Source organism: Pyxicephalus adspersus, chromosome 4 (genome assembly GCF_032062135.1).
Source record: "Pyxicephalus adspersus chromosome 4, UCB_Pads_2.0, whole genome shotgun sequence".
NCBI lineage: Eukaryota > Metazoa > Chordata > Amphibia > Anura > Pyxicephalidae > Pyxicephalus > Pyxicephalus adspersus.
Window position 1 is genome coordinate 120,873,168 of NC_092861.1, and position 21,326 is coordinate 120,894,493.

General features: G+C 36.5%; 1 protein-coding gene across 1 annotated transcript in view; it reads left to right on the forward strand.

Annotated features, from left to right (window-relative positions):
• The window catches only part of CFAP61 (cilia and flagella associated protein 61), a 137,196-nt gene that overhangs the window by 43,933 nt on the left and 71,937 nt on the right, over positions 1-21,326 (forward strand). Inside the window, exons 16-18 of the mRNA XM_072410264.1 lie at positions 1,076-1,282; positions 2,499-2,633; positions 20,070-20,197. Coding sequence (XP_072266365.1) covers positions 1,076-1,282; positions 2,499-2,633; positions 20,070-20,197 — 470 coding nt within the window. The remainder of the gene's footprint in view (positions 1-1,075; positions 1,283-2,498; positions 2,634-20,069; positions 20,198-21,326) is intronic.

Consider the following 21,326-nt stretch of genomic DNA (forward strand, 5'->3'; position numbering starts at 1 on the left):
AATTAAAAAATTGCAAGCCTAAAGAGACCCTGTTACTTAAAGAGCCAAAGCTACCTGTGAAATATAGGATAAATATTTACCTTTGCAAAGCTTGAGCTGCCACTAAGATTCTTCACCAAACACCCCACCACCATCCCCTCACAACACTCCAACTCTACGACACTATTTTGTTCCTACAGTGCAGCAAGTATTGTTACTGTATTTTAAGGAGCAGTGTTTATTTATTTCATGAAACAGGGTCTCTCAATTTCTCTGTTGATCATTGTTACTATCATGAAAACTAAGGGAACCTCTTAAAATGAACATTTTAACATCTTTTGTTACTTTTAAGAGATTTAGGGCCTGATTAATTAAAGCTTACCAAGAGTGGAGAGGATATACTTTCATCAGTAAATCTGGGTGATCCAGCAAACCTGGAATGAATCTGGTCACAGATCATCAAATAGCAAAAGACGTTCAAGAAATTCATTCTAGGTTTGCTATATCACTCAGGTTCATTGATGAAAATGTATCTTCTCCAGCCTTAGTAAATTAGGCTTTTAGTGTCTATGCTGCATTTTGCATTGCACTCTTCTCTATGGTGTGTTGGAATGTATACAATGAATGACACTGTATTTTGCTGCATACAGACCAGGTGCATTGCCTTTTGTTGTGACAATGCACATTTCCACAAAGCAAGTGTTCTTGTTATGTCTGCAAGAAAGCTAATATAGATAAATCTTTCCAAAATATGCAGATATAAAAAAAAATAAATAGAAAATATAAAAACAGATTTAAACCATTCCTTATATTATCCAAATTAAAAATCACTCCTTATTTTATGTTAGATATACTCTACATGTTCATCAAAATACTTACAAAAGTCAGCCTAAAGCCGAGAGTTATTTTTTTTATTCTGATCTCAACTAGAATTCATGCTGAAGTTGAAATACAGAAAACTATAATCAATAAATTCACTGTGACTGTTCAGCCTCATGGATTTCTCTATTATTGTTAGCTCTGCGATTAATTCTTTTATTGCTGATACAGAATAACGTACCTCTGTCACCAAGTGTCTATTTTGTCATTGATTTAGGACATAGAGTACATTCGTTCACATTACAACATTGAAGATTTTATCTACTACAACTATCATCAACGGGATGAGCATGGACATCTCCGCCATTATGCTTTAAATCCAATATTTAAACGCTACAGCAAGTTTTTCCTAAAAGAGATTCTGCGATTATCACACAAATCTTCCCTCTATTATCCTATCTACCCACCATATGATAAAAGTCAGGTAACTTTTTTCCATTTATTAGTATGTAGTTTATTATTACATTTTAATTGGAATTTTTAAAATGACGTTTTTCTGAAACAAAATTCTTATGCTTTGGAGCGAGGGGGATTTAGCCCTTAACACTAAAGGCTGGAGAGGATATACTTTCATCAGTGAAGCCTTTTGATCCAGAAAACCTGGAATGAATGGTCCAGGATTCAAAACCTTTGCTAGCAAATAGCAAATTGCTTTGAAGAAATCCATTCCAGGTTTTCTGGATAATCGAGCTTCACTGATGAAAGTGTATACTCTCCAGCATTGAGGAGCTTTATTATATCAGGCCCAATAGGAGGGGAGATGATTAAAAGGTTAAAAGCTAAAATAAAGACAACCTGTAAAACAAGATGCTATATATTTACCTTTGCTGGGGACATGCATAACCTGGGATTCCTCCCACTGATTTTTACACTATGTGGCGATGTACAGAGCAGTAGGAATTGTTAGACACCTTATTCAGTATCATAATGAAGTTTAACATATTGACAGCCAGAAAAGTAAGTATATAGAATCTGGTTTTAAAGGCTGCCCTTTATTGTAGTGTTAAACCTATTGAGACATGTTAAAAAATGTACTATATACTAATATACCATGAAAGTTCATCTGTTAAACCTTCAGTATAGCCTTTTAGAGGTGTTATTCTCTCTTCCGTAGCAGGGTGCATCCAATTCATCACATTTTTTCTTAGTACAAAGTTCTATATCTACTTCAGTTCTGCTTTCCTGCATCATTTGGTTTTGACAATGCTAATTAGAAGAATAACCATGGGCTATCATGTTTATTTGCCATCTCATGTAACAGCTGATTCTAAATGTGCGATGGCTGTCAGCAAGCATAAAACAAAATGGAAGGAGTTTGGATTTAGCTGATCTATGACAGTGCTAAGAAACTGAGCTCCTGGGAAACATACTGGTACAACAAAATGCCATAAACCAAGCCACTTGTTTATCTGTCATTCCCACTGAGATGGTAATGTAATTACTCTCATAATTATCTTCATTAGTGATGGGTATTATGTGAAATTCATTCCGCTGCTCTAGGAGTATGTTTATTTGTTATTATTTTCCCTAACCCCCCTCTTACAATTTGCCAAGTCTGTTAAGAATTCTGTGTTTGTTAAACATCTGCGAGACACAGAGCTGACATTCTCCAAACTAAAGTGTTGATCGCTGTCTTTCAGTTTAAGAATCCCTGTGCCCATTCACTGACATCTGCCCTTCATTACATGGTTCCCGTGCGACCAAGACGACAGATTGTCTATCCTCTGGAAAAGCTTGGCATAAATGCTCCATCAAAGCAGGTCTCCAAGGATCAGGTGGGTAACAGAAGCTACAGCAGGCAACAGGCACCATGCCAGGCCCTACAAGGTTTGGCAGATGGCATGGAATTACTGCCTTAGCTTCAATAGGTTGCTTCTTAATTACACAGAACCCCATGCTCATACCCTTACAGGCAGAACTGCTATAATTCATTGCTGTGTATGATTGGTATTTGAACTGTTGACAGAAAATATATATATTAATAACCCAACAGATTTTATGACATATTTCATATGAGCATTCACTATGGCTGTTTTGGTAATTTTGCCTGGCTATAATTAGGAGATTGTCTTTACCTGTATCTAAAGCCCAAACTTTTATTGTTTCAAACGAAGTGTGTTACACTCTTTCAGGTTTTTATTGTTGTCTGTTTCATTGCTCTAGAGATTTATCCTCTCCATTTGTGCAGGTGCCTGGAAAAGGTGGAGAGAGGGAATCTCTCAATAGGAACACCTGTTCTGAGCACATAAAATCTTCTAAGAGGGAATTTCTCCTAACTTTGCAAGCTTTGTGACCATTCCCTATTCTATCCAAAACCAAAATCAGTTATACTTTAAACTCTGAAAATTCAAACTGCTAGTGCAATGGTGTTCCCCCTACACTGCAAGGGTAAATGTTTATTTTCATCTTGATTGATTTTGATAATAGCACAGTTCTGCCAACCTGCTTGTTATTGGGAACAGTGGGGAGCTCTCCCATTGGCTGTTGGTATTTAGAAGATTCCTTGCTAATTTACCTTAACCTGTTGAAGCAGAACAGAGCACAATACAGCCACATTTGATCAGGTTTGTTGATGGGTGCACAGCTTTATTGCCAGATATCCAAGATGTATCAATTGTTTATCTGATCACACTCTTCAACTAGTATATGGCCACCTAATGAGTTGTAAAAGAGGGCAGCACAGCCTTTAACTTTTCCAGCCAAAGTTTAGATTTGCATATCAGGGCAGGCTTTTTTGCATGCTTTGCTTTACTTTGCTTGATATTAAAAACCAATATGTTTAATATAACCTGCTGTCTTATATAGTGTTGGTTGAATATCTCACTATTCGATTCAACAGCTATTGGATCGAATAGGGCGATATTGTTTGGGTGGTTGAACGTCAAATTCGAACACCATTAAAGCCAATGGGGGGAAAATTTGGGTTATTTTTAGGGACTGTGTAGAACTGCAAGAGCAATCAGGGGAACTGACAGCTCCGCCCCCCTGATTGCTCTTGCTGCCCTAACATAACTATAGTATGTGATCTTGGATAGAGATTCCCTATCTAAGAACACAGGAGTCCCACAGAATCCCTGGGCACTAGAGGCTAAATGGGGACAAGTCTCCCCATTCATTCACCTCTAGTGCTCTTTGATTGGCTGGGGAAAGGAAAATCCTGATGATGCTTGAGCTGTCCTCAGGGTAAACCTTTCTTCAGCCAAACACAGAGCACTAGAGGTGATGAATGGGGAGACTTGTCCTCATTTAACTTCTAGTGCCCGGGTAACCCACACTGACAGGAGGATTCCCACTGCTGTGCAGCCATGGGAATCATCTTGTCATTGTGGGATAACCTGTAAAAAAATAAAAGTTAGTTACAAAAATCACACACATTCAATAAAAGACTTTAACATTTAAGCCTCTTTTTTCTTTTAACACATTTTTTTACACACAAATTTGCAAAGTCGTATCGCATATTTTTCGGGTCGGGTCTATCTGAATTCAATCAGCCATATTCGGGTTGAATATAAGGACAACCCGAATTTGAACGCCAACACTAGTCTTATATTGCACAGTGGGATATTTGTGGCTAAAATACTTTCTAGTAAATAAATAGCATTGAAGCTTACCATTGTCCCACACTGCCTTATAAACATTTATGTAAGAATGCACGGTGGTTCGTGGTAACACACAGAAATCAGTCAGATTTCAATTTATTAACTATGAAGAGCTAGCAGTGAAAGTTTCCATGGTTGCATGCTTACTGCACTGATAGGAAGCCATGAATAAAAGATTTAAAGGATTAAAGAAAAAACAAAGTTTTGTTTGCCACTGATAGGAAAATTCATTGCTCTGGTAATGTTGGACAGGGACAATGACTAGTTTTTACTCCACTGTCCCAAAAAGTTATCCATGTTTCATAAGTCAGGAATACCTGCTTTCATCTATGTCTGATAATGTCAGTGATTTTCTTCATAATGGATTTCTTTTAGAAAGGGGCATTAGGGATCTATAAGCAGCAAAAAACTGTTGCCAAGTGCAGATTATTTTGGCTAGATCAAATTGTATTCTCAAGTCTGACTAGACATCCCCAGCAGATACATTTTACTAGAAATAACTATTTATAACTAATTATTTTTTAACTTAATTTTTAAATAACTAAATTAATTTGAATTAGTATGATTTTGGCCAGTTGCAGTTTTTTCTCAAATATAAGAGTGTTCCCAACCTGCACTGGCATAAGCATGGTAGGTAGCCCCAGCCTGATTACTTGTAAAAAAGGCTTTTAAAACAGGTAGGTATTTCATTAGCTGTATTCCTCATGTGCTTGCACATCCATACCTGCCAGGGTGTAGAAACATGCTAGCACCAGCCATATATTGCAGGAAATAATAGTCTGTTAACTGGAAAATTCCATCCTAGCCAAGTGGCTTTGTGGATCAGGTATGCAACTGCTCCAAAGAGCTCAAAAACAAACAATGAATTTGGAATTGGGAGATAATCCTCTATGGTAAGAATTATGTGACACTAGCAAACCTACTGAAGCAGGAGAAGTCCTAAAAAATACACTTTGGCTGGTAGGACAATCTCAGAATATTCCAAGGCACACGCCAGATGATTCTCGCCTGATACAAGTGGTCAGGCTCATCTGGGACAAGAATCTGACATGTGTACAAAGGTCACCTGACATCGTTCATGGATCCTTCCTGACAGATCCATGACTGACCAACGATGATCGACCGCAATAAGTGAAGGGAAGAGAGCACAGCAGGGTGCGGCTCAGTCATTCACCCCTCTTTATAGAACAGAATGGTACATCGCTTATCGTGTGGCACATCATGTACAGCGCTCATTCATTCATCTCACACTCTTTAGTCGCTAAAAACAATACTCTCTTAACTCTAGTGGTAGAGTTAGGGGAGTATTACCTCTATATATTAGAGTGTGTGATTTGCAATAAAATCCAACCAAGGTCTGCTTATGTGGCTTCCCTCCACCCCTTGCTGTCAGAAAGCTGCATAATAGAAATTTCTAAAAAACACACTGAAAAAAAAAACATAAAAATACCAAATGAACACAAGTACTCTTTGTCTTTTTGGGGGCTTGACTAGGTGAGGGTGGAACTTTTTTTGCAAATCTTAACAAGCTAAGGATCCTAAATCCCCAAGGTCCTTTTTGGTCAGCTGGAGGTATCTAGTTGGATTGAGGATTGTAAACTGATCTTTCCAAAATCACTTGGTAATGGTTATCTGATGTATCAGGGTATGTCCACATTTGACCTACATACAGATTTTTGCATCAAGCCATTGAAATACTGTGATTGATTTACCTTTTGCTCAGTTACAAACAATTGGTACAAAGAATTGATTTTGTAACAGTTGTGGTATGGTAATGTGATAAATTAGTTTTTGATCAGTGGTCAACATATACTGTATATCAAACAAGTTGATTGAACTTAATTTTGATCAAACTGAAGTTATTTTGCATAGCTAGCTTCACTGTTCCTGTTGTTGTGGAACTGGAATAGAGATGCTTAGACTCCTTGGGCCTGATTTATTAAAGCTCTCCAAGGCTGGAAATGATACACTTTCACCAGCAAACCTGGATTGGATTTGGTCCAGGATTGAAAACATTTTGCTAACAAGAAAGAAGAAATCCATTACAGGTTTGCTGGATCAGCCAGCTTCACTGATGAAATTGTATCTTCTCCAGCCTTGGAGAGCTTTAATAAATCAGGCCCCTTGAGTTACCACAAACAGAAAATTCAGGACACAGAATGACTCTGATTGGCTGACAGAATCAATAGTTTTTTAACAAAAATAAAACACTTTATTTGATATATTTACCAGACCAAAAGGGAGAAAATAAGTTCATTGTTGGGGATTATGTATTCCTATAAGAACATTATGGAATTTAATCTTCCTAATAAACCACATTTGCAGCAAAGCCTTAGTAAATCAGAATGAATAAGTGCCAATTTCCATCAAACAGGATATGCGCACAAAAATATTCCCTGAACAGTTGTACTTAACAAGACATTGATGTTTGCAAATGTGAAATAATTTATTTACACCAGCAATTAGACTGTTAAGAACTGTTAACTCTCCACATTCCAAAAATACGCCTAAAATTGTTCTTTGTTTTGTCAAGTTACAATTTAGTTAATCTGTACTGTGCCAAGCTATATTTAGATCAATTTACTTTTTTTCACAAAGTCTTTACAAAAAAAAAACTATTTCAGCTTGTTTACTCCCTCACCATCTGGTAGTATTCTGCTATCCATCTGTTCATTGTAATTATACAATTACTGATACGAGAGTCAATAGGTGAAATAATTATGAGCAATAACTGACCTGCTTTGACAGCTTGGCCTTTTGATACTTATTGCTGATTTTTCAATGAACAATATTCACATATATAGACTAATATTTATTAATAAGCAATTGGAGTTTTTTTTTTGAAAATAGGACACATTTTTCTGCAGCAAGTGTTTTTGTATTTTACAAAATTTAGCAAAATTGTTTGTTTAATAATGGACAATATCTTTTTTTGGGGGGTTAATTTTTAATGTGTTCCTTTGTTAATGTGTCCCTCTGTTAATGTGTTTTTGAATAGCATGTGCATTTCAAAAACCATGAGAATACATATTATGAATATGTGATATTTCAAACTTTCTTAGAATAATATATATATATATATATATATATACTGTACACACATATATATGTTTTTTCCATTATAAATATATCCACTATCTATAAAGTAAAGATACTAAGCCTGATTTAATAAAGCTCTCCAAGGCTGGAAAAGATTTTTTACTTTTATCAGTGAAGCTGGGTGATCCAGCAAACCTCGAAAGAATTTATTTAAAGTAATTTGCTATTTGTTGACAAATGTTTTGAATCCTGCACCAGATCCATTCCAGGTTTGCTGGATCATCCAGCTTCGCTGATTAAAGTGTATCCTCTCCAGCATTGGAGAGCTTTAATAAATCAAGTCCAATAAATCTGCATTTTGTTTAGTCACTGCATTTGATTTTTTTCATAGAAACACCTATAAGTTCTTTTCCTTGGAAAGCTCAGCCCACCAAAACATTGCTCTGTCCTACCTTGGTGTCTCTACTGGAAACATTTTCCTGTTTTCATGTCCTTAAGACACAATGGGAAATGTGGATGAATCTCTCTACAGTAAGGGAAAATCACACCTTTGCAAAATGTAAAAATTTCAATAATAGAATATTCTTGTACATATATGTTCTTACTTGAACACTACATATGACAAAAATAGTTGATGCTGTTGGCCCAGTAGTAATGGTTCATGAGGTTTTTTTTTCGATGAAAATATGGGAAAATATTTTATAAAGAATATGAAAAAAGCTTGCATAAAGAGATGCAGCTGTCACCATTGCAGTCGTGGCATCTATAAAAATTAGATTGACCCTTAATTTCTGTTTCACTAACCATGGCAACTAGAACAAATAGGTGAATTCTTGCTAATCAGGACTAAATTTATGGAGGTTCTCATTATATTACTCTATTTAGTCTATTCTAGATTTACACAGTTCCATCAGGAATTGGCTGGAGTTCCTTCTTAAATGGTGGCATTAAACATTGACACATACTAAATGTAAGTGCTTTTTTAGTGTTGGGCTAAGTAGGAGGAAGGACGATTTTTGGCATTGACTCATGGGGAAGGATTCACTAACTCATGATGTGTTTATGTGGAAAAGTGTTATATTATATAAAGAGAAAAAAATGACAAATACCAAACACTACTTAAATTTAGACAATTTAGGGAAAAAAATCTGCATTTTTTTTATGGTCACTGACCATGACATTTCCAGAGAAAGAGGCAAAAACATTTTGAAGCTAGCTAGCTCTTAAATGTTCTCATTTTTTACACTAAGTCCCAAACCAGTCACATAGCAGTTACATCAAGACTTCTTGTGAAATAATGAACGTGGAAACATCAGGTCAAGTGGCTTGTCAATGTCATTAGACAAGAGAGTTCATAATCCCCTCGCTTCAGAGATAGGCACAAGGATATTTGTATGGGTTTTGTCTTTCGTTGCCATCAGAGTTGCACAGGCGTATGTCATTAGGAATGTTAACCCTTTGAATGCCGGAATGTTGTTGCTGGTGTGGATTATAATTCATAAAAATATGTAAAGGCTCTAAAGCTGTTTCCAACTTTCTGATGGGTGTTTATGGCTTAACTATTTTGTAGACTTTCAAATGCATCTTGCCTGGAATATGCTACTCTGACATAGTTGGATGTTAATTTGGCTATGGCAGTAGCCACCAGTGCCTCTCCAACTGTTGTTCAATAAGAAGTTCCAGTGAACTATTCCAGCCAACCATACTATCTTCCCACAACAGCTGATTTATTTATCTATTGTCCCACTCTTCTTATGGAATGGGAATGACAACAAAATTAAGAGGAATCCAGAAAGTTGTGACAGCCTTGTTCAGCCTATAGATGTTGATAACTGCCACAGTACAGGGTGGAGCTTGGTGTTCCAGGGAAAATCTAGTTTTATTACTAGAGAACTGTGCAAGATGTTCTACATTCAACATTGTCATTTAGTTTTAGGTGCATACAGTCTTTAAATTAATGACTAACTCCAGGTTAGGTGGACCACTCCTTTCTATTCTTTATGTAAAAAAATGTATATCTATGTCATCTGACATTCCCTCAAACATTCCCTCGTAGGAATTAAATACTGCCATTGAAACACATGGGCCTGGAAGATTCCCACCAGGGAATGTTTGAGGGAATGTCAGGTCCCCTGTTTTAAAAATAGAGCCCATAGCTTTTTAAAGCTGTTTTAAAGCAGATTGTATGACGCTAGGTAGAAGGAGTCCAAGATTGAAGAATGCGGGATCAATGGGATGATGATTACTGATTTGGAGACTAATTTAAAAGGGGGGGTTGTAATAGTGTAATTTTTCATGCACAGTCACTCGGGGTCCTCTTCAGGATTTTCTGGGCCCCCCTCTCCCATGTCTAAAAGTTTCAACATTGCAAAAGTCAAGTTCTTTTGATCAGGGCCAGTACAGAAGTACCCCTTGTACCCCCATAATGGCAGCCCTGCAGTCACAAATAAAAACTGGAAATACATGCAACTTTAAATTGTAACTGCAGCCATGTTTTTTAGTTTTGGATCCAAAAGTTTTATTGGTGTTTAGTTCCCCTTTAGAAATATTTAACTTTCACTTCATGTTTGGGGACCACTGTTACCAAGGCATTGAATAGGAAAATTTTCTGCATCAGTGATAAAAACAGAAGTAAAAACTATGTTGAATTTCCAACCATTCTTACTTAGTAAAAACAGTTTCAATGCTTTATTGTTAGTTGTAGTCCTTTTGGAATAATTCTGATTTAGTTTCTATTTCAATGATAACAGGACAGAAAATAAGGAACATTTCTCCTATTGGAAAAAAATAAAGCAATAAACACTTGGTGTATGTAGGCTATTTGTTACCTATTATATCCAAGACTAAAATAAACAAGTTTTGGTTGAAAATCCGCTCTAAATAAAATGATAATTGGAAAGATGTACATCATTGTTATGTTGCAATTGTGGGAAGAAAAAAAACTTAAAGTTGTTTTATGCTATTTTAGCCCCCACAGTTGTAGTCAATTCCAAATGAATTATTGCTCATACTCAACAAACAGCTCCCACTTCTCTATGTGGGACAAGTAAGGAAAGGACAAAAGAGATGGATTTTAATAAAGACCTTTCGAAATGTAATAGTTCCTTGTTCATGGCCTACTTACTGTTCAAATGCTTGACATTTGTAGGTGACATTTTGTTTATAATGTTATTGATAAAAATCTGTTTCTGAAAAAAAGCCACTGGCTCTTTTGGATTTTAACTTTTTATCCTAGATATTATCCATTTATTTACCAAAATTTTGCAGAATAATGTTGACAACATTTTATACATTAATACATATAAAAAATAGTTTTTTCAAGAGGATTTTATTTAAAAAGATGATAAATAAATCACTGGCAGTTAAATTTAGGATTGTCAGACTAGGACTAAATTCACACTTTTATCAGAACAGCGGCTCCTGTGCAGCTTCGGCGGCTGGCACCTTGGCAGCCACTCTGCCACCTGCACTGCTGCTCTGGTTCCTAAACAACCAGCATTTTCAAATTTCACAGCAGACATAATAAACCGCTTATTGTCATTCATTAACTTTAGGCTGCTGCGGTGCAGGCAAATGTTGCATCTTACCCAAGGAAGTGGTTCAGGGGTGTGAGGAAGTGGTAGCCACACCACAGCCCAACTTGTAGCCAAAAATAAAGGAGCAGCAAGACTTCAAGCCACAATATTATGGAGGGGTCCCATGAAACAATAAACCTATCTGAGTAAATAAACTGATTTCAAGCTGCATTCTTAACAAATGGCTGTAGACCAAGCTACGGCCCACTAAGCTGCCAGATCCAGCCCCTCTCTTCTCTCTCTGCTTGTTGTCTTCCAGTGGATGGGGCGCATGCATCTCCTATGTTTCTCTATGAGATTGTGCTATCAGGAGAGGGAGCTTTCTGAGCATGTTCACTGTGAGCTCCCCGCCGACCTTGTACTGTGAGATAATACCAGCAGCATGGGAGCTGTGTCTATGTCCATTCAGCTCTCATTGAAAATGAAAAATTGCCTAGTACTGCTCACTGCTGCCTGGAGTCAAATCTGTGTGAGAGACTAAGTGGCTGGTGAGGTGCCTGTTACACATAGCTGGCCACTTACACAATGTGAATGTGAATCCTAATTTCTCTGGAACAGAGGGATATTGGCAACTGGAAATGTGGGAGCCAGTAGGCAATCCTATTTGTCCCCCTCCCCTTATGCCTATTAAAATACTATACCCATCATATCATGCTATCCTGTGACACGTAGCTATCCCCTTACTTTCAATGAACCCCAATTTCTCTGCAAGTGCAGGACTCTTGTGGCTAACTCCCTTTTACGGTAAATCACTATGGCTCCATCACAAGATAAACAAAACAATACCTGTAATACCGTGCTACCTGGTCACACTTAGCTGCCCACACACCTTCAGTAAACCCTAATTTCTCAGGAACGGGGGGATGTAGGGACCTGAAGATGTAGTTGTAAGAATATGTCCCCCTTGGCTATCTGTCACATCAAATTTCTTTCTCTCTTCTATCCATTGCAGAGTTATTGGGGTACAAAAAAGGTTAGTGGACCCCTATAACTGATACTGCGCATTGTATGGTATAGATTCTGCTCTGTGGTACAGGAATGATGAGCGGGAAGCAATATATGACTGTGCAGCATTGTATGATAGCTTTAGTTTTGTATCTTTCATTAATAAAATGAGCATCAAATGGTGAGTGCAGAAATTCTTGATTTGTCATTTCTTTTATTTGGTGTGTGTACATTACGATAACTAGAAACATTTCAATTTAAAACTTGAAAAGTTTAAAATTAGAAAAGTCAACAACGGCCCGTAGATAAAAAAAAAAGTTGGGCACCACTGCTATAGACAATGATTACATAAACATTAGAGAGCTCTTTTAACTTCCAAAGGATTTTTATTTTGTCCATCCAATTCTTTACATTTTAATTTATATACAACATACCAGACTGGCATCTGATACTCTACCTCAGTGTTGCTGTGCTGCAAATTCAGAGTGAATAACAATACAACATGCCAATACTACATTACTTGCCTTACTGAGTAATGTGTGTACCCATGGCAGTGGGGTAAACGTGTTAGCACAACAGTGTTGTACAATGTAGTAGAACTTAATTAGCTTAAGCACTCACAGCCTTAGTTCTGTTGGGCAGAGTAATAATTCTCCATTGTATTTATAAGAACAATATCAGGAAATTATTCTAGCAGTCATACAAAGGTTGGGTTATTGCGTGTGCCCAGGGCTCTGTTTTCAGCTATTTTACCTGTTTCATGGTGATACCTTTCTGTTACTGAATAACAAGCTGCATGCTTGACTTAGCTGCAGTGTTTATCGTGATTCCACGTTCAGACCACTGAATTTACAACACAAGTCTCCAGTGCAAACACATTACATATAAAGTGACGGGCGCCAGTAAATTTCCTTGGTGTAAATGTCAGCAGGTTTCCTGTGCTGTCCCCATTACATTTCATTTACAAGCCTGACTATTGCCCAATCCTGGCAGGCAGCAGATGGCATTGTTAGCTGGAATGTCCCTGATGTTTGTCACATTGGAGCTTAAAAGTAAAATTAAAAGGAAGATGACCTACCTAGCCTTGAAAGCAAGATGTCAGCAGTACACAGGTGTTCGTGGCATTTGTAGCCTGAGAGGCTGAATGATCATAGTGTGTAAAGAACAAGACAGTCTTTTCAGCATCCTAAGACTGGTTAACAAATAGCTATCTGAAAAAAAGAAAGCGCCACATTTCAGAAACAAAAGACAGCAAAGAGATTTAATGAGTGTAGAATGTAACTGCAAAATAAGCAGTTGAGCACTAAACATCTCTGAAAGCAAAGAACATCAAACTACAGACGGTAGAAGCCAGAAGTGTTGTGTGTTAAACACTAATCATATGGTGGAATAATTGGCAGTCCTCTACTCCTTGTTCTGAGCTTTGCGCACTGCAATGAAGATGTTTATTAATTTAGGCCTATGAGATGTGTAACCATTTATTAGAGTACAGATATTTTATGATTTAAACCTTTTTTTTTTAGAGAGACCCTTTGACATTTTCTTCTATCAGGCAAGGTGACAATGTTTCATTAAAATAAACTTTTTCTAAAGGAAATATGGATGCTGTCATTGCTGACCTCCTTTTCACTCTGAGATACTGACTCCAATACCTTAATGGTCACACACTTTGTAGATGTTGCCTCTTATGGCTGTTTTATTTTCAGACATTGGGATCAGCATCCTTGATGGCTGAAAACTGAAACTTGATCACATGATATACAGTTAGGTAACTTACTGAAAGTGGACCTGAAAGAAAAAGTCACCAGGAGGTGGGTTTTTGGCAAAAGGGATATGCAAAGTCTGTTTTGCCAGAAAAAAATTTTCCTTGCTCCTGGTGTTTTTTTCCTTGCACTGCATGTGCACGGTGCACCGCCATTTATTGATTGAGACACCAGGGACAATGTATCTTCTGCATACACACAGGAGTTGCATGATCAGTGTCTGTTCGGTGGCTAAAGGAGATAGCTATGGACTGTGAAGCACCATGGAGTTGATTACAATAATGTCAGCTTCGGGAAATGCAGCAGTGACAGGTTCCTGCACCTGTTATTGCAGAAGGATGCCTACAGAAAGGTAAGTGTGTGCCTTAATCGGCAAGTATGCTGTAAATGCCAGTCATGTGCAACAGGGTTGAGGCTTCATTTGTATGTAGTGCACTTCACAGTACTTTCGCCCGTATATATTTTCAAATACATTTGCCCATCTAAGTTTGCACAGAAAGAAATAAACAAGCAGTTTTATTGAATAAATCCACTATGTTAATTGGTAATAATAATATACAGTACTTGCTGTAACACTACAGACAGTAAAATCATTCATGATGTAACAGACTATGAACTCTGTAAAACATAGGAAGCAACATCATACAAACTCCTAAAGCATGTTTACATCCATCCTCAAAGGCATGTGCATGTACATTTTGTACTCTGAAATATTTGGTTAGGCTTTATTGATGAGTTGAAAATGTGTGGGGGCTTATGGCTTGGAAAAAAGCCGACAGCAGCTGATAAATACTTCAACCTTTTTGTTTAATTACCCGTCAAGCATTACCAGCAGATACTTTAGTATCATGATTGATAAGTGTTACTCCATATGTTTTCTGCTTAATGTGTGCTTGAGTTGTATAATGCTTACATTCTTCATCAATGTACTTATCAGAATTCTGGTTTCTAGGCATAGTGAAACAAAAACTGTAACTATGTGCCTGTGATAGCAGCCTTTTATCTGCTTAAACAGGGTGAGTGTTAAAGGTTAAAATACTCAACTGTTACCGTGGTAATTTGTGCCTATCTTGTTCACTTGGAAAAAAAAAATAGGCCTCTGCGTGGATAATATATGCAAAGACCTTTTAGACCTTGGACTGTGTTTAGGCTTCTGTGAGATAAATGCTTCTTCATTAATAAAAGAATGTTGTTAATATGCTTATTAAGACTGGTTCATGAGATATTCTTTCCCTTGGCATAATTAACGTTGTTTGAGGTATGAGCAGATTGACATACGGCTATTTGTATGGCCTGAATTATGGATGCATAGAATGCATAATTCTCTCATTAAGAGGAATTCTATATCATATCCAAGGGATGCCATCAAAAAAAGCTAATGTGCATTTTAATTTACCTAGACAAAAGCAAAATGTGGGGCCAACACACTCAACAGTAGAATTTGATTGGTTCACTGCAAACATGTATGACAGATAATAGTTTCACTGAGTCTATTATGCACATGAAAAAAATTTAAATGCCAGAATTCATTGTCATTTCAGGAAAAAAACCTGTTACAAACAAGAGCAATTAAAACAAAATATAACTGATAAAATGGAAAAATGGTTACCATTATTAAAGCGCAATAATACATTTATATATAGAAACACCATTGTGGGACTTTTTTGGTAAAAACTGATAAAAAAAATCTTTTATTAGTGACCTACAGAAGACATTCCATAAGGATATACAACAATGACCAACATAGTACAATCATAAAAGCTTGATGAAAAATGTTCCTTTAGGTGTTTCACATACATAGCTTTGTCAGAAGAAACATAATTTCTTCATCTAAAATAGGCAGCCCTTTTGTCACATCTTATAACCATTAATATATCAATAGTAGTATACAATACATAATATATCATTTTAAAGTCCAAACACTGTAGATCCTAGGACATTGGCAACTAAAATTAAATGTAAATATTGACATTTTTGTGAAAGTCAAGCATGATCCCCCCATCCCAAAGTCAAACCTTTGTACTGGTCAATTAAAGCCTCAGTCAAATTAAAGTGCAACTCAATAAAAAGAGACAAAAAAGAGAGTCACAATCTTTTCTGAAGTACAGTGAACAATGCTACGTATCCCCACATAACCTTGGCCTCCGCACCAATAGGAGTTACACCATTTCGCCCTCGCCAATACAGATGGCTAAAAATCCCAACCCCAGAAGGTAAAGTTGGTGGTGCCCACAACAGGTGAGTTTATTTAAAAAAAAAGCAAACAGGCAGGTAAGTATGTTCTATAGGGACAGCACCCGCCTCTTTTGCAATAGAGTAACTGCTTGCAGATTTTTATATTTTTATATTTTTGTTTAAGTACTGCTTTAAAGGACCAAAAAGAGGTTTTAGAAGGAGGAAAAATGCAGGACCAGGCCCAGCCATTACAGATTTGCACGTTATTTCAATCTATTAACTGAGAAGAGATAAGAAAAACGGAGCATCATTCACTTTGCTATGTGAACAACACACATAAATGACCCCCAATGTATAGTCTCACCAATCATGAGCTGCTTCTTTTGACCCGTCAATATAAAAATGTTAGGCTACGTACACACGTCAGATGATTTTCGTTTGATGATCGCTTCAGGGAAAGTATCAGATAAGTATCTGATCTGTGTACAGTGGTTGTCCGACGTAGTTCATGGATCCGTCCTGGCAGGTCCATGAATTTCGAATGATCGTAATGAAAGTGAAGGGGAGAGAGTGCAGTGAGGTATGGCTTGCTCGTTCTCCCCCTCCCCTCTCCATAGAGCAGGATGGCGCTTATGAACAATGCTTGTTCATGCATTTTTTAGTCTTTTGTCGTTAAAAAAAGGATTGTGAAAGATCCTTTCCAATTACAAAAGTCTTACGTGTGTACAGAGCCTTAGTTCTCTGGCTGTCATGCTGCTGCTTTGGCTTCTTTGCTTTCTGAGTCACTATCCCAAACTACTAGGTACTAGGAAAATAAATAAGAACTTTCCTCCAAAAGGATGTAAATTGAACACAACAAGCCAAGTGACATAGAAGGAGATCAGCAATGTCACTACTTAAATTTCTCTCTAGATAGTTCTTTAAGTGTTTACAGACATTAGAGAGCTGTAACACTCAGACTGGGGAATGTCTATTTCTACCTTCCCTGATTCCAGACAGTAAAGTCTGTGGGAGAGAAGTGACTGGTTGGGATGTAATTTCTTTGCTGTTTGCTATTGCATTCCCCAGTGACACTTTAGTGCCTGCAGTGTTGTCTCAGCTCTCTATAGGCACAAACATGCAAGTTTCCCTATTATACACTGATTATCTGGAATAACAGCTATTTGGCAGATTGATCATCAATTGCTTGGGTGACCACTGCCCAACATCTGTAGACATCTTTAGTCACTTACAGTGTAAAATTGTATTTATTTTATTATTTTCACAGTTTACAATTTCACTAAATTCCTGCAGTTCAGGGCTAGCATGCCTTTCTTACATAGAACATTTATTATTTATGAGCACACAGAGCATTACACTTTAAGTGAGAGATGTGGTGCCTGCAATACACAGACAAACATTACAATTCAAACTGTCCCGTCATATGTTATGCCTGATTACTCTTCAGGGAAACATATGTAGTTACTTGTGCTGACAGTCAGAAGAAAAGGTTGTTGGTATGGGACCAATCTACCTAATTTTCTGCCCCCTGGGGCCAGGCTGTACTTATCTTAGAGAAAGGTGCTTTCCCATGCATGACAGCTGTTAGATTTAGAGCCATTGTATCAGCAACAAAAAGTCAGCCCCTGTTAATACAGGAGCAGTTACATAAATTATAGTCTTTAATATTGTGATGCACTGTACTTGATTACTTGTTTGTAACGTCTAAAATTGAGAATATATTCATTCTGAACATATCAGTAAAAACACCTTGGTGTTTTTGTTGTGGTCTGTATAGCACAGATGTTTTAGCAGCCACTATATTGTATGTGTGAGTTTTAGGGCACCATTAAAAATGACACTGCAGTACAATACATATAATATTCCATGTTAACATGTGTTGCTATAACATGTAGTAACAGAGGTGTTAGAAGCTTTAAATGCTGAACTGTACTCCAACTCATTTCTCCGTGTTGGTCCTTTCTCTTTATGAATCAAGGGAGGTTAGCTTTTTCTGCATTCAGCCCATGGCTGGCTCAGATTGGTGTAGACAGCAGTTTTCCTAAGACACAAGAACAGACTTATTTAAACCTTTGGTAAGCTTGTTTTATTTGGATCTAGTAGAAAAATACCCAAACGCAAGATCAGAACTGGGTGGTTGAGACCTCCTGCATATTTATATACTATGGAAGGTGCTCAAGTGGTAAAATATGTTGTTTTTTTAGAGGCTGGTATTATTTTAAGCAGATTACATTTGAAATTTGCCCTCTGCTCTAACAGATTTGCCACACCAATATAACTTCTAGGAACAGAATCCTAATCAATACAGGTAACAGATGAACTAATGTTTTTTTCACATGTATAACTCTTGCTGTGAATTAGATATGAACTAAAGACTCTTAATGGTAGCTACCAACACTATCTGTTTTGTGAAATAGGGAATTGTGTTGTTAACATTTACTTTGGAACAAAAGGGGATAGAAAAACTATAGGAAAAATAATTACATGGGTGATATGATTTTATAACTGTTAGTGTATAAACTGATGACATCAGCCTAAAGCATTCCTAAAATATATTGAATATTTCTTTTCTGTATGAATGTATTCTTGCAATGAGCAACAAGTAAACACTCTATAACCCAGAACTTTTTAATACATCAACAGCATTTCTGCTTGTGTCCAAAGACATTTAAGATTACTTTTCATGAAAAATTCTGTAAAGGTACCTTATCTGGCCACTGGATGTCACAATTCATCTGAACAAAACCAAGGACAATTATCAATAGGAACAGAAAAAGACCCATTTAGAGAATCCAATTTTAAATACAAAATAGCTTTAACGTGAAGTACACAAGATACCACAACCTCGTATGCATTGGATTAATATTATTATGTTAGAGACCTTTATAAACTGGTTACAAAATTGTTTCTGTAGGTACCAACATTTCTATAGTTTATATTTTCCCTGATTTGTTTATTTGGCTTTTATATTTTGACTTTTGTATTATATCTCACCGAATTGTAATATAATATTCTAATGGTAATATTCTAGTGGTCAAGTTTTTGATTCTGATGAAGTGTCAGAACTTGCCTTTTCAACTCATTTAGACCCGCAGTCAACCATAATGTCTTTCTTCAGACTTAATCCCGGTTCCAACCACTCCAATTCAAATAAAAGGAAGTTGTTGGGAACAATTTTACGCACAAACCTGCAGCTTTGGTGGAATGCATTGCAGTTCCAGGAAGTGACAAGTCACTTATAGCCGCATAATCGCTCTTGGAAAAATCTTACCACGGCTACAACCAAAGCCACAACCATGCGCAAATATGTTATCTGCAGTGCAGTTTTCTATGTGCTTGAGAACTGCCAACTAGGGATTTCCTCTGCAGGGGGGAAAGGGGGCTTTACAGTGTGACAAAATTCAGGGACTCCAGAGCATTTAAAAAGACTTTCATAAGTATGGTCAAATCAATTTTTATTACAGATACACCTAATAGCTGTACATCATCAGACATAACTCATAGTGGTTTAAAAAAGAAGTAGAGAATTTCTACTTTGAAAAATAAAGGTAATTTTTCCATAGTGAATGTTTATTTGTGAATATAGCAAAAATGTGTTCATATCAATCATCCAATTGTGTGCAAGACAAAATAACATAAAAAAACTTTGTTCCTTATTACAGTGGTCCCCCAGACAAATTAGGAGGATGAATCTTTCCAGTAGAGACACAGACAACTTTAAAACTATGTCAGAAGTTCTAACTATTTTCTACCATTTAATAGATTTTTGGCTTTAGATTGAATTTTTTCAGACTTTTTAATTCTATTAGTTTCAGCACATTGCAATTTGCACAGATTTGCCCTATTTTTGCACATACCCGAATGTGGACTGATTTGGACAATGGTGCACTATAAAGTCCAATGCTTCTTTTAGGGTTGAGCTTTTAGATTTGATAATTATCGCTGTGCTATATAATTTTTTCTTGGTAAAACAGATCAGATAATGGTTATATTCTTTCTGGAAAGTCTTCTAAAAGCATTGCTGGTTTTGCCCTTTATTGTACTGTCAGTATATTTTGTTTTCTTTTTTTGGTTGCTAGTCTTTATCTCAATTTGTTTTTTTTTTCTCCTTACAGCCAGGTTATGCTTTATATCATTTTAACCAAAAGCTCACCTTTGAGCCAAAAATGGCAATTAATGCTCGTATTGTGGTGGTGGGAGCTTCTGATGTTGGAATATCCTTTCTTGAAAGTCTTGTTTTCTGGTAAGATTTTACGTATACCATTTTAGTTTTAGCTAGTTTAGGTTTAACAAAACCTTAATTATATACTTGTGCTATACTATTTTTGCTTCCTTTTGATCTAGTAAATATACTATTGAAAGCACTTTGTTATATCTGTTTGATAAATGCAAAAATACTGGGTAATCCTGCTAGAAATTCTGTGAGCTTCTTGTTCTCTCCACCTCTGCTGGCTGGTAACAGGTACAGTATGTTGTTAAAACAATTTATAATTACAGGAATTGTTACAGAGAGGTTTTTTTAGGCTTGCCATTTAAGTTGAGTTTATATCCAAAAAAACTCATACATAAGCTACTAACATTCTTAAAAACAATACCAGTTGCAATATGGATGATGATAAAAAAAAATGATTTTGTCCTCTTAATTTGTGATCAAAAATAGTATTGCAGTCTCCGTTCCTGATGCGTTTCACCGATAAGCTTCCTCGGGAATGTTTAGAGACAATAAATCGATGATGACTTGATCCTGTTTTAGATAGTGTTGTGTAAAAAACAGTGTATGTGCTTTCCAAGTACTTTTTATTTCTAGTTGAATATCCAGGAAATATGGACAATAAGCTAGGTTTGGTTATTCCCACTCATCTTTATGGAGAGAAGGAAAGCTTTCTAGTTTGTTAATTAATTTATGTAGTGCAGTAGCGTGTTTCTGTCTGCTAGGTAGCTGTCAAAAAAACAACTTTATCTTATGTTATGGAGAGTAGAAGAGGAAGCCACCGCTGCTCATCCATTTAGGTTGATGAGGGAGTGTTGCCACACTAGTACAGGAATTTTGTAACAGGTAGGAACACGAGGTAAAAAAAAAATTGGAATATTTGGTTACATTTTACTTTACACCTTGATAGATACAGTTGTAAAAAGAGTATGGACGCATGTCCTTCCCAAAAAATGTCCTATAGACTGAATGATGTATAATGATAGACAACTGTTAAAAGATCTCCATAACAAATCAGGAATGGAGATGGTTCAAGTACTGGTGAACCAATTTGTTTGTTTTATATTTTTATTGTTAATAATTTTGATGTTATTATGTAGATTCTTTTATATTAAAATTCTCCTTTTCTCAGTGGTTAATAATGTTTAAGGAAAAAGTTTTA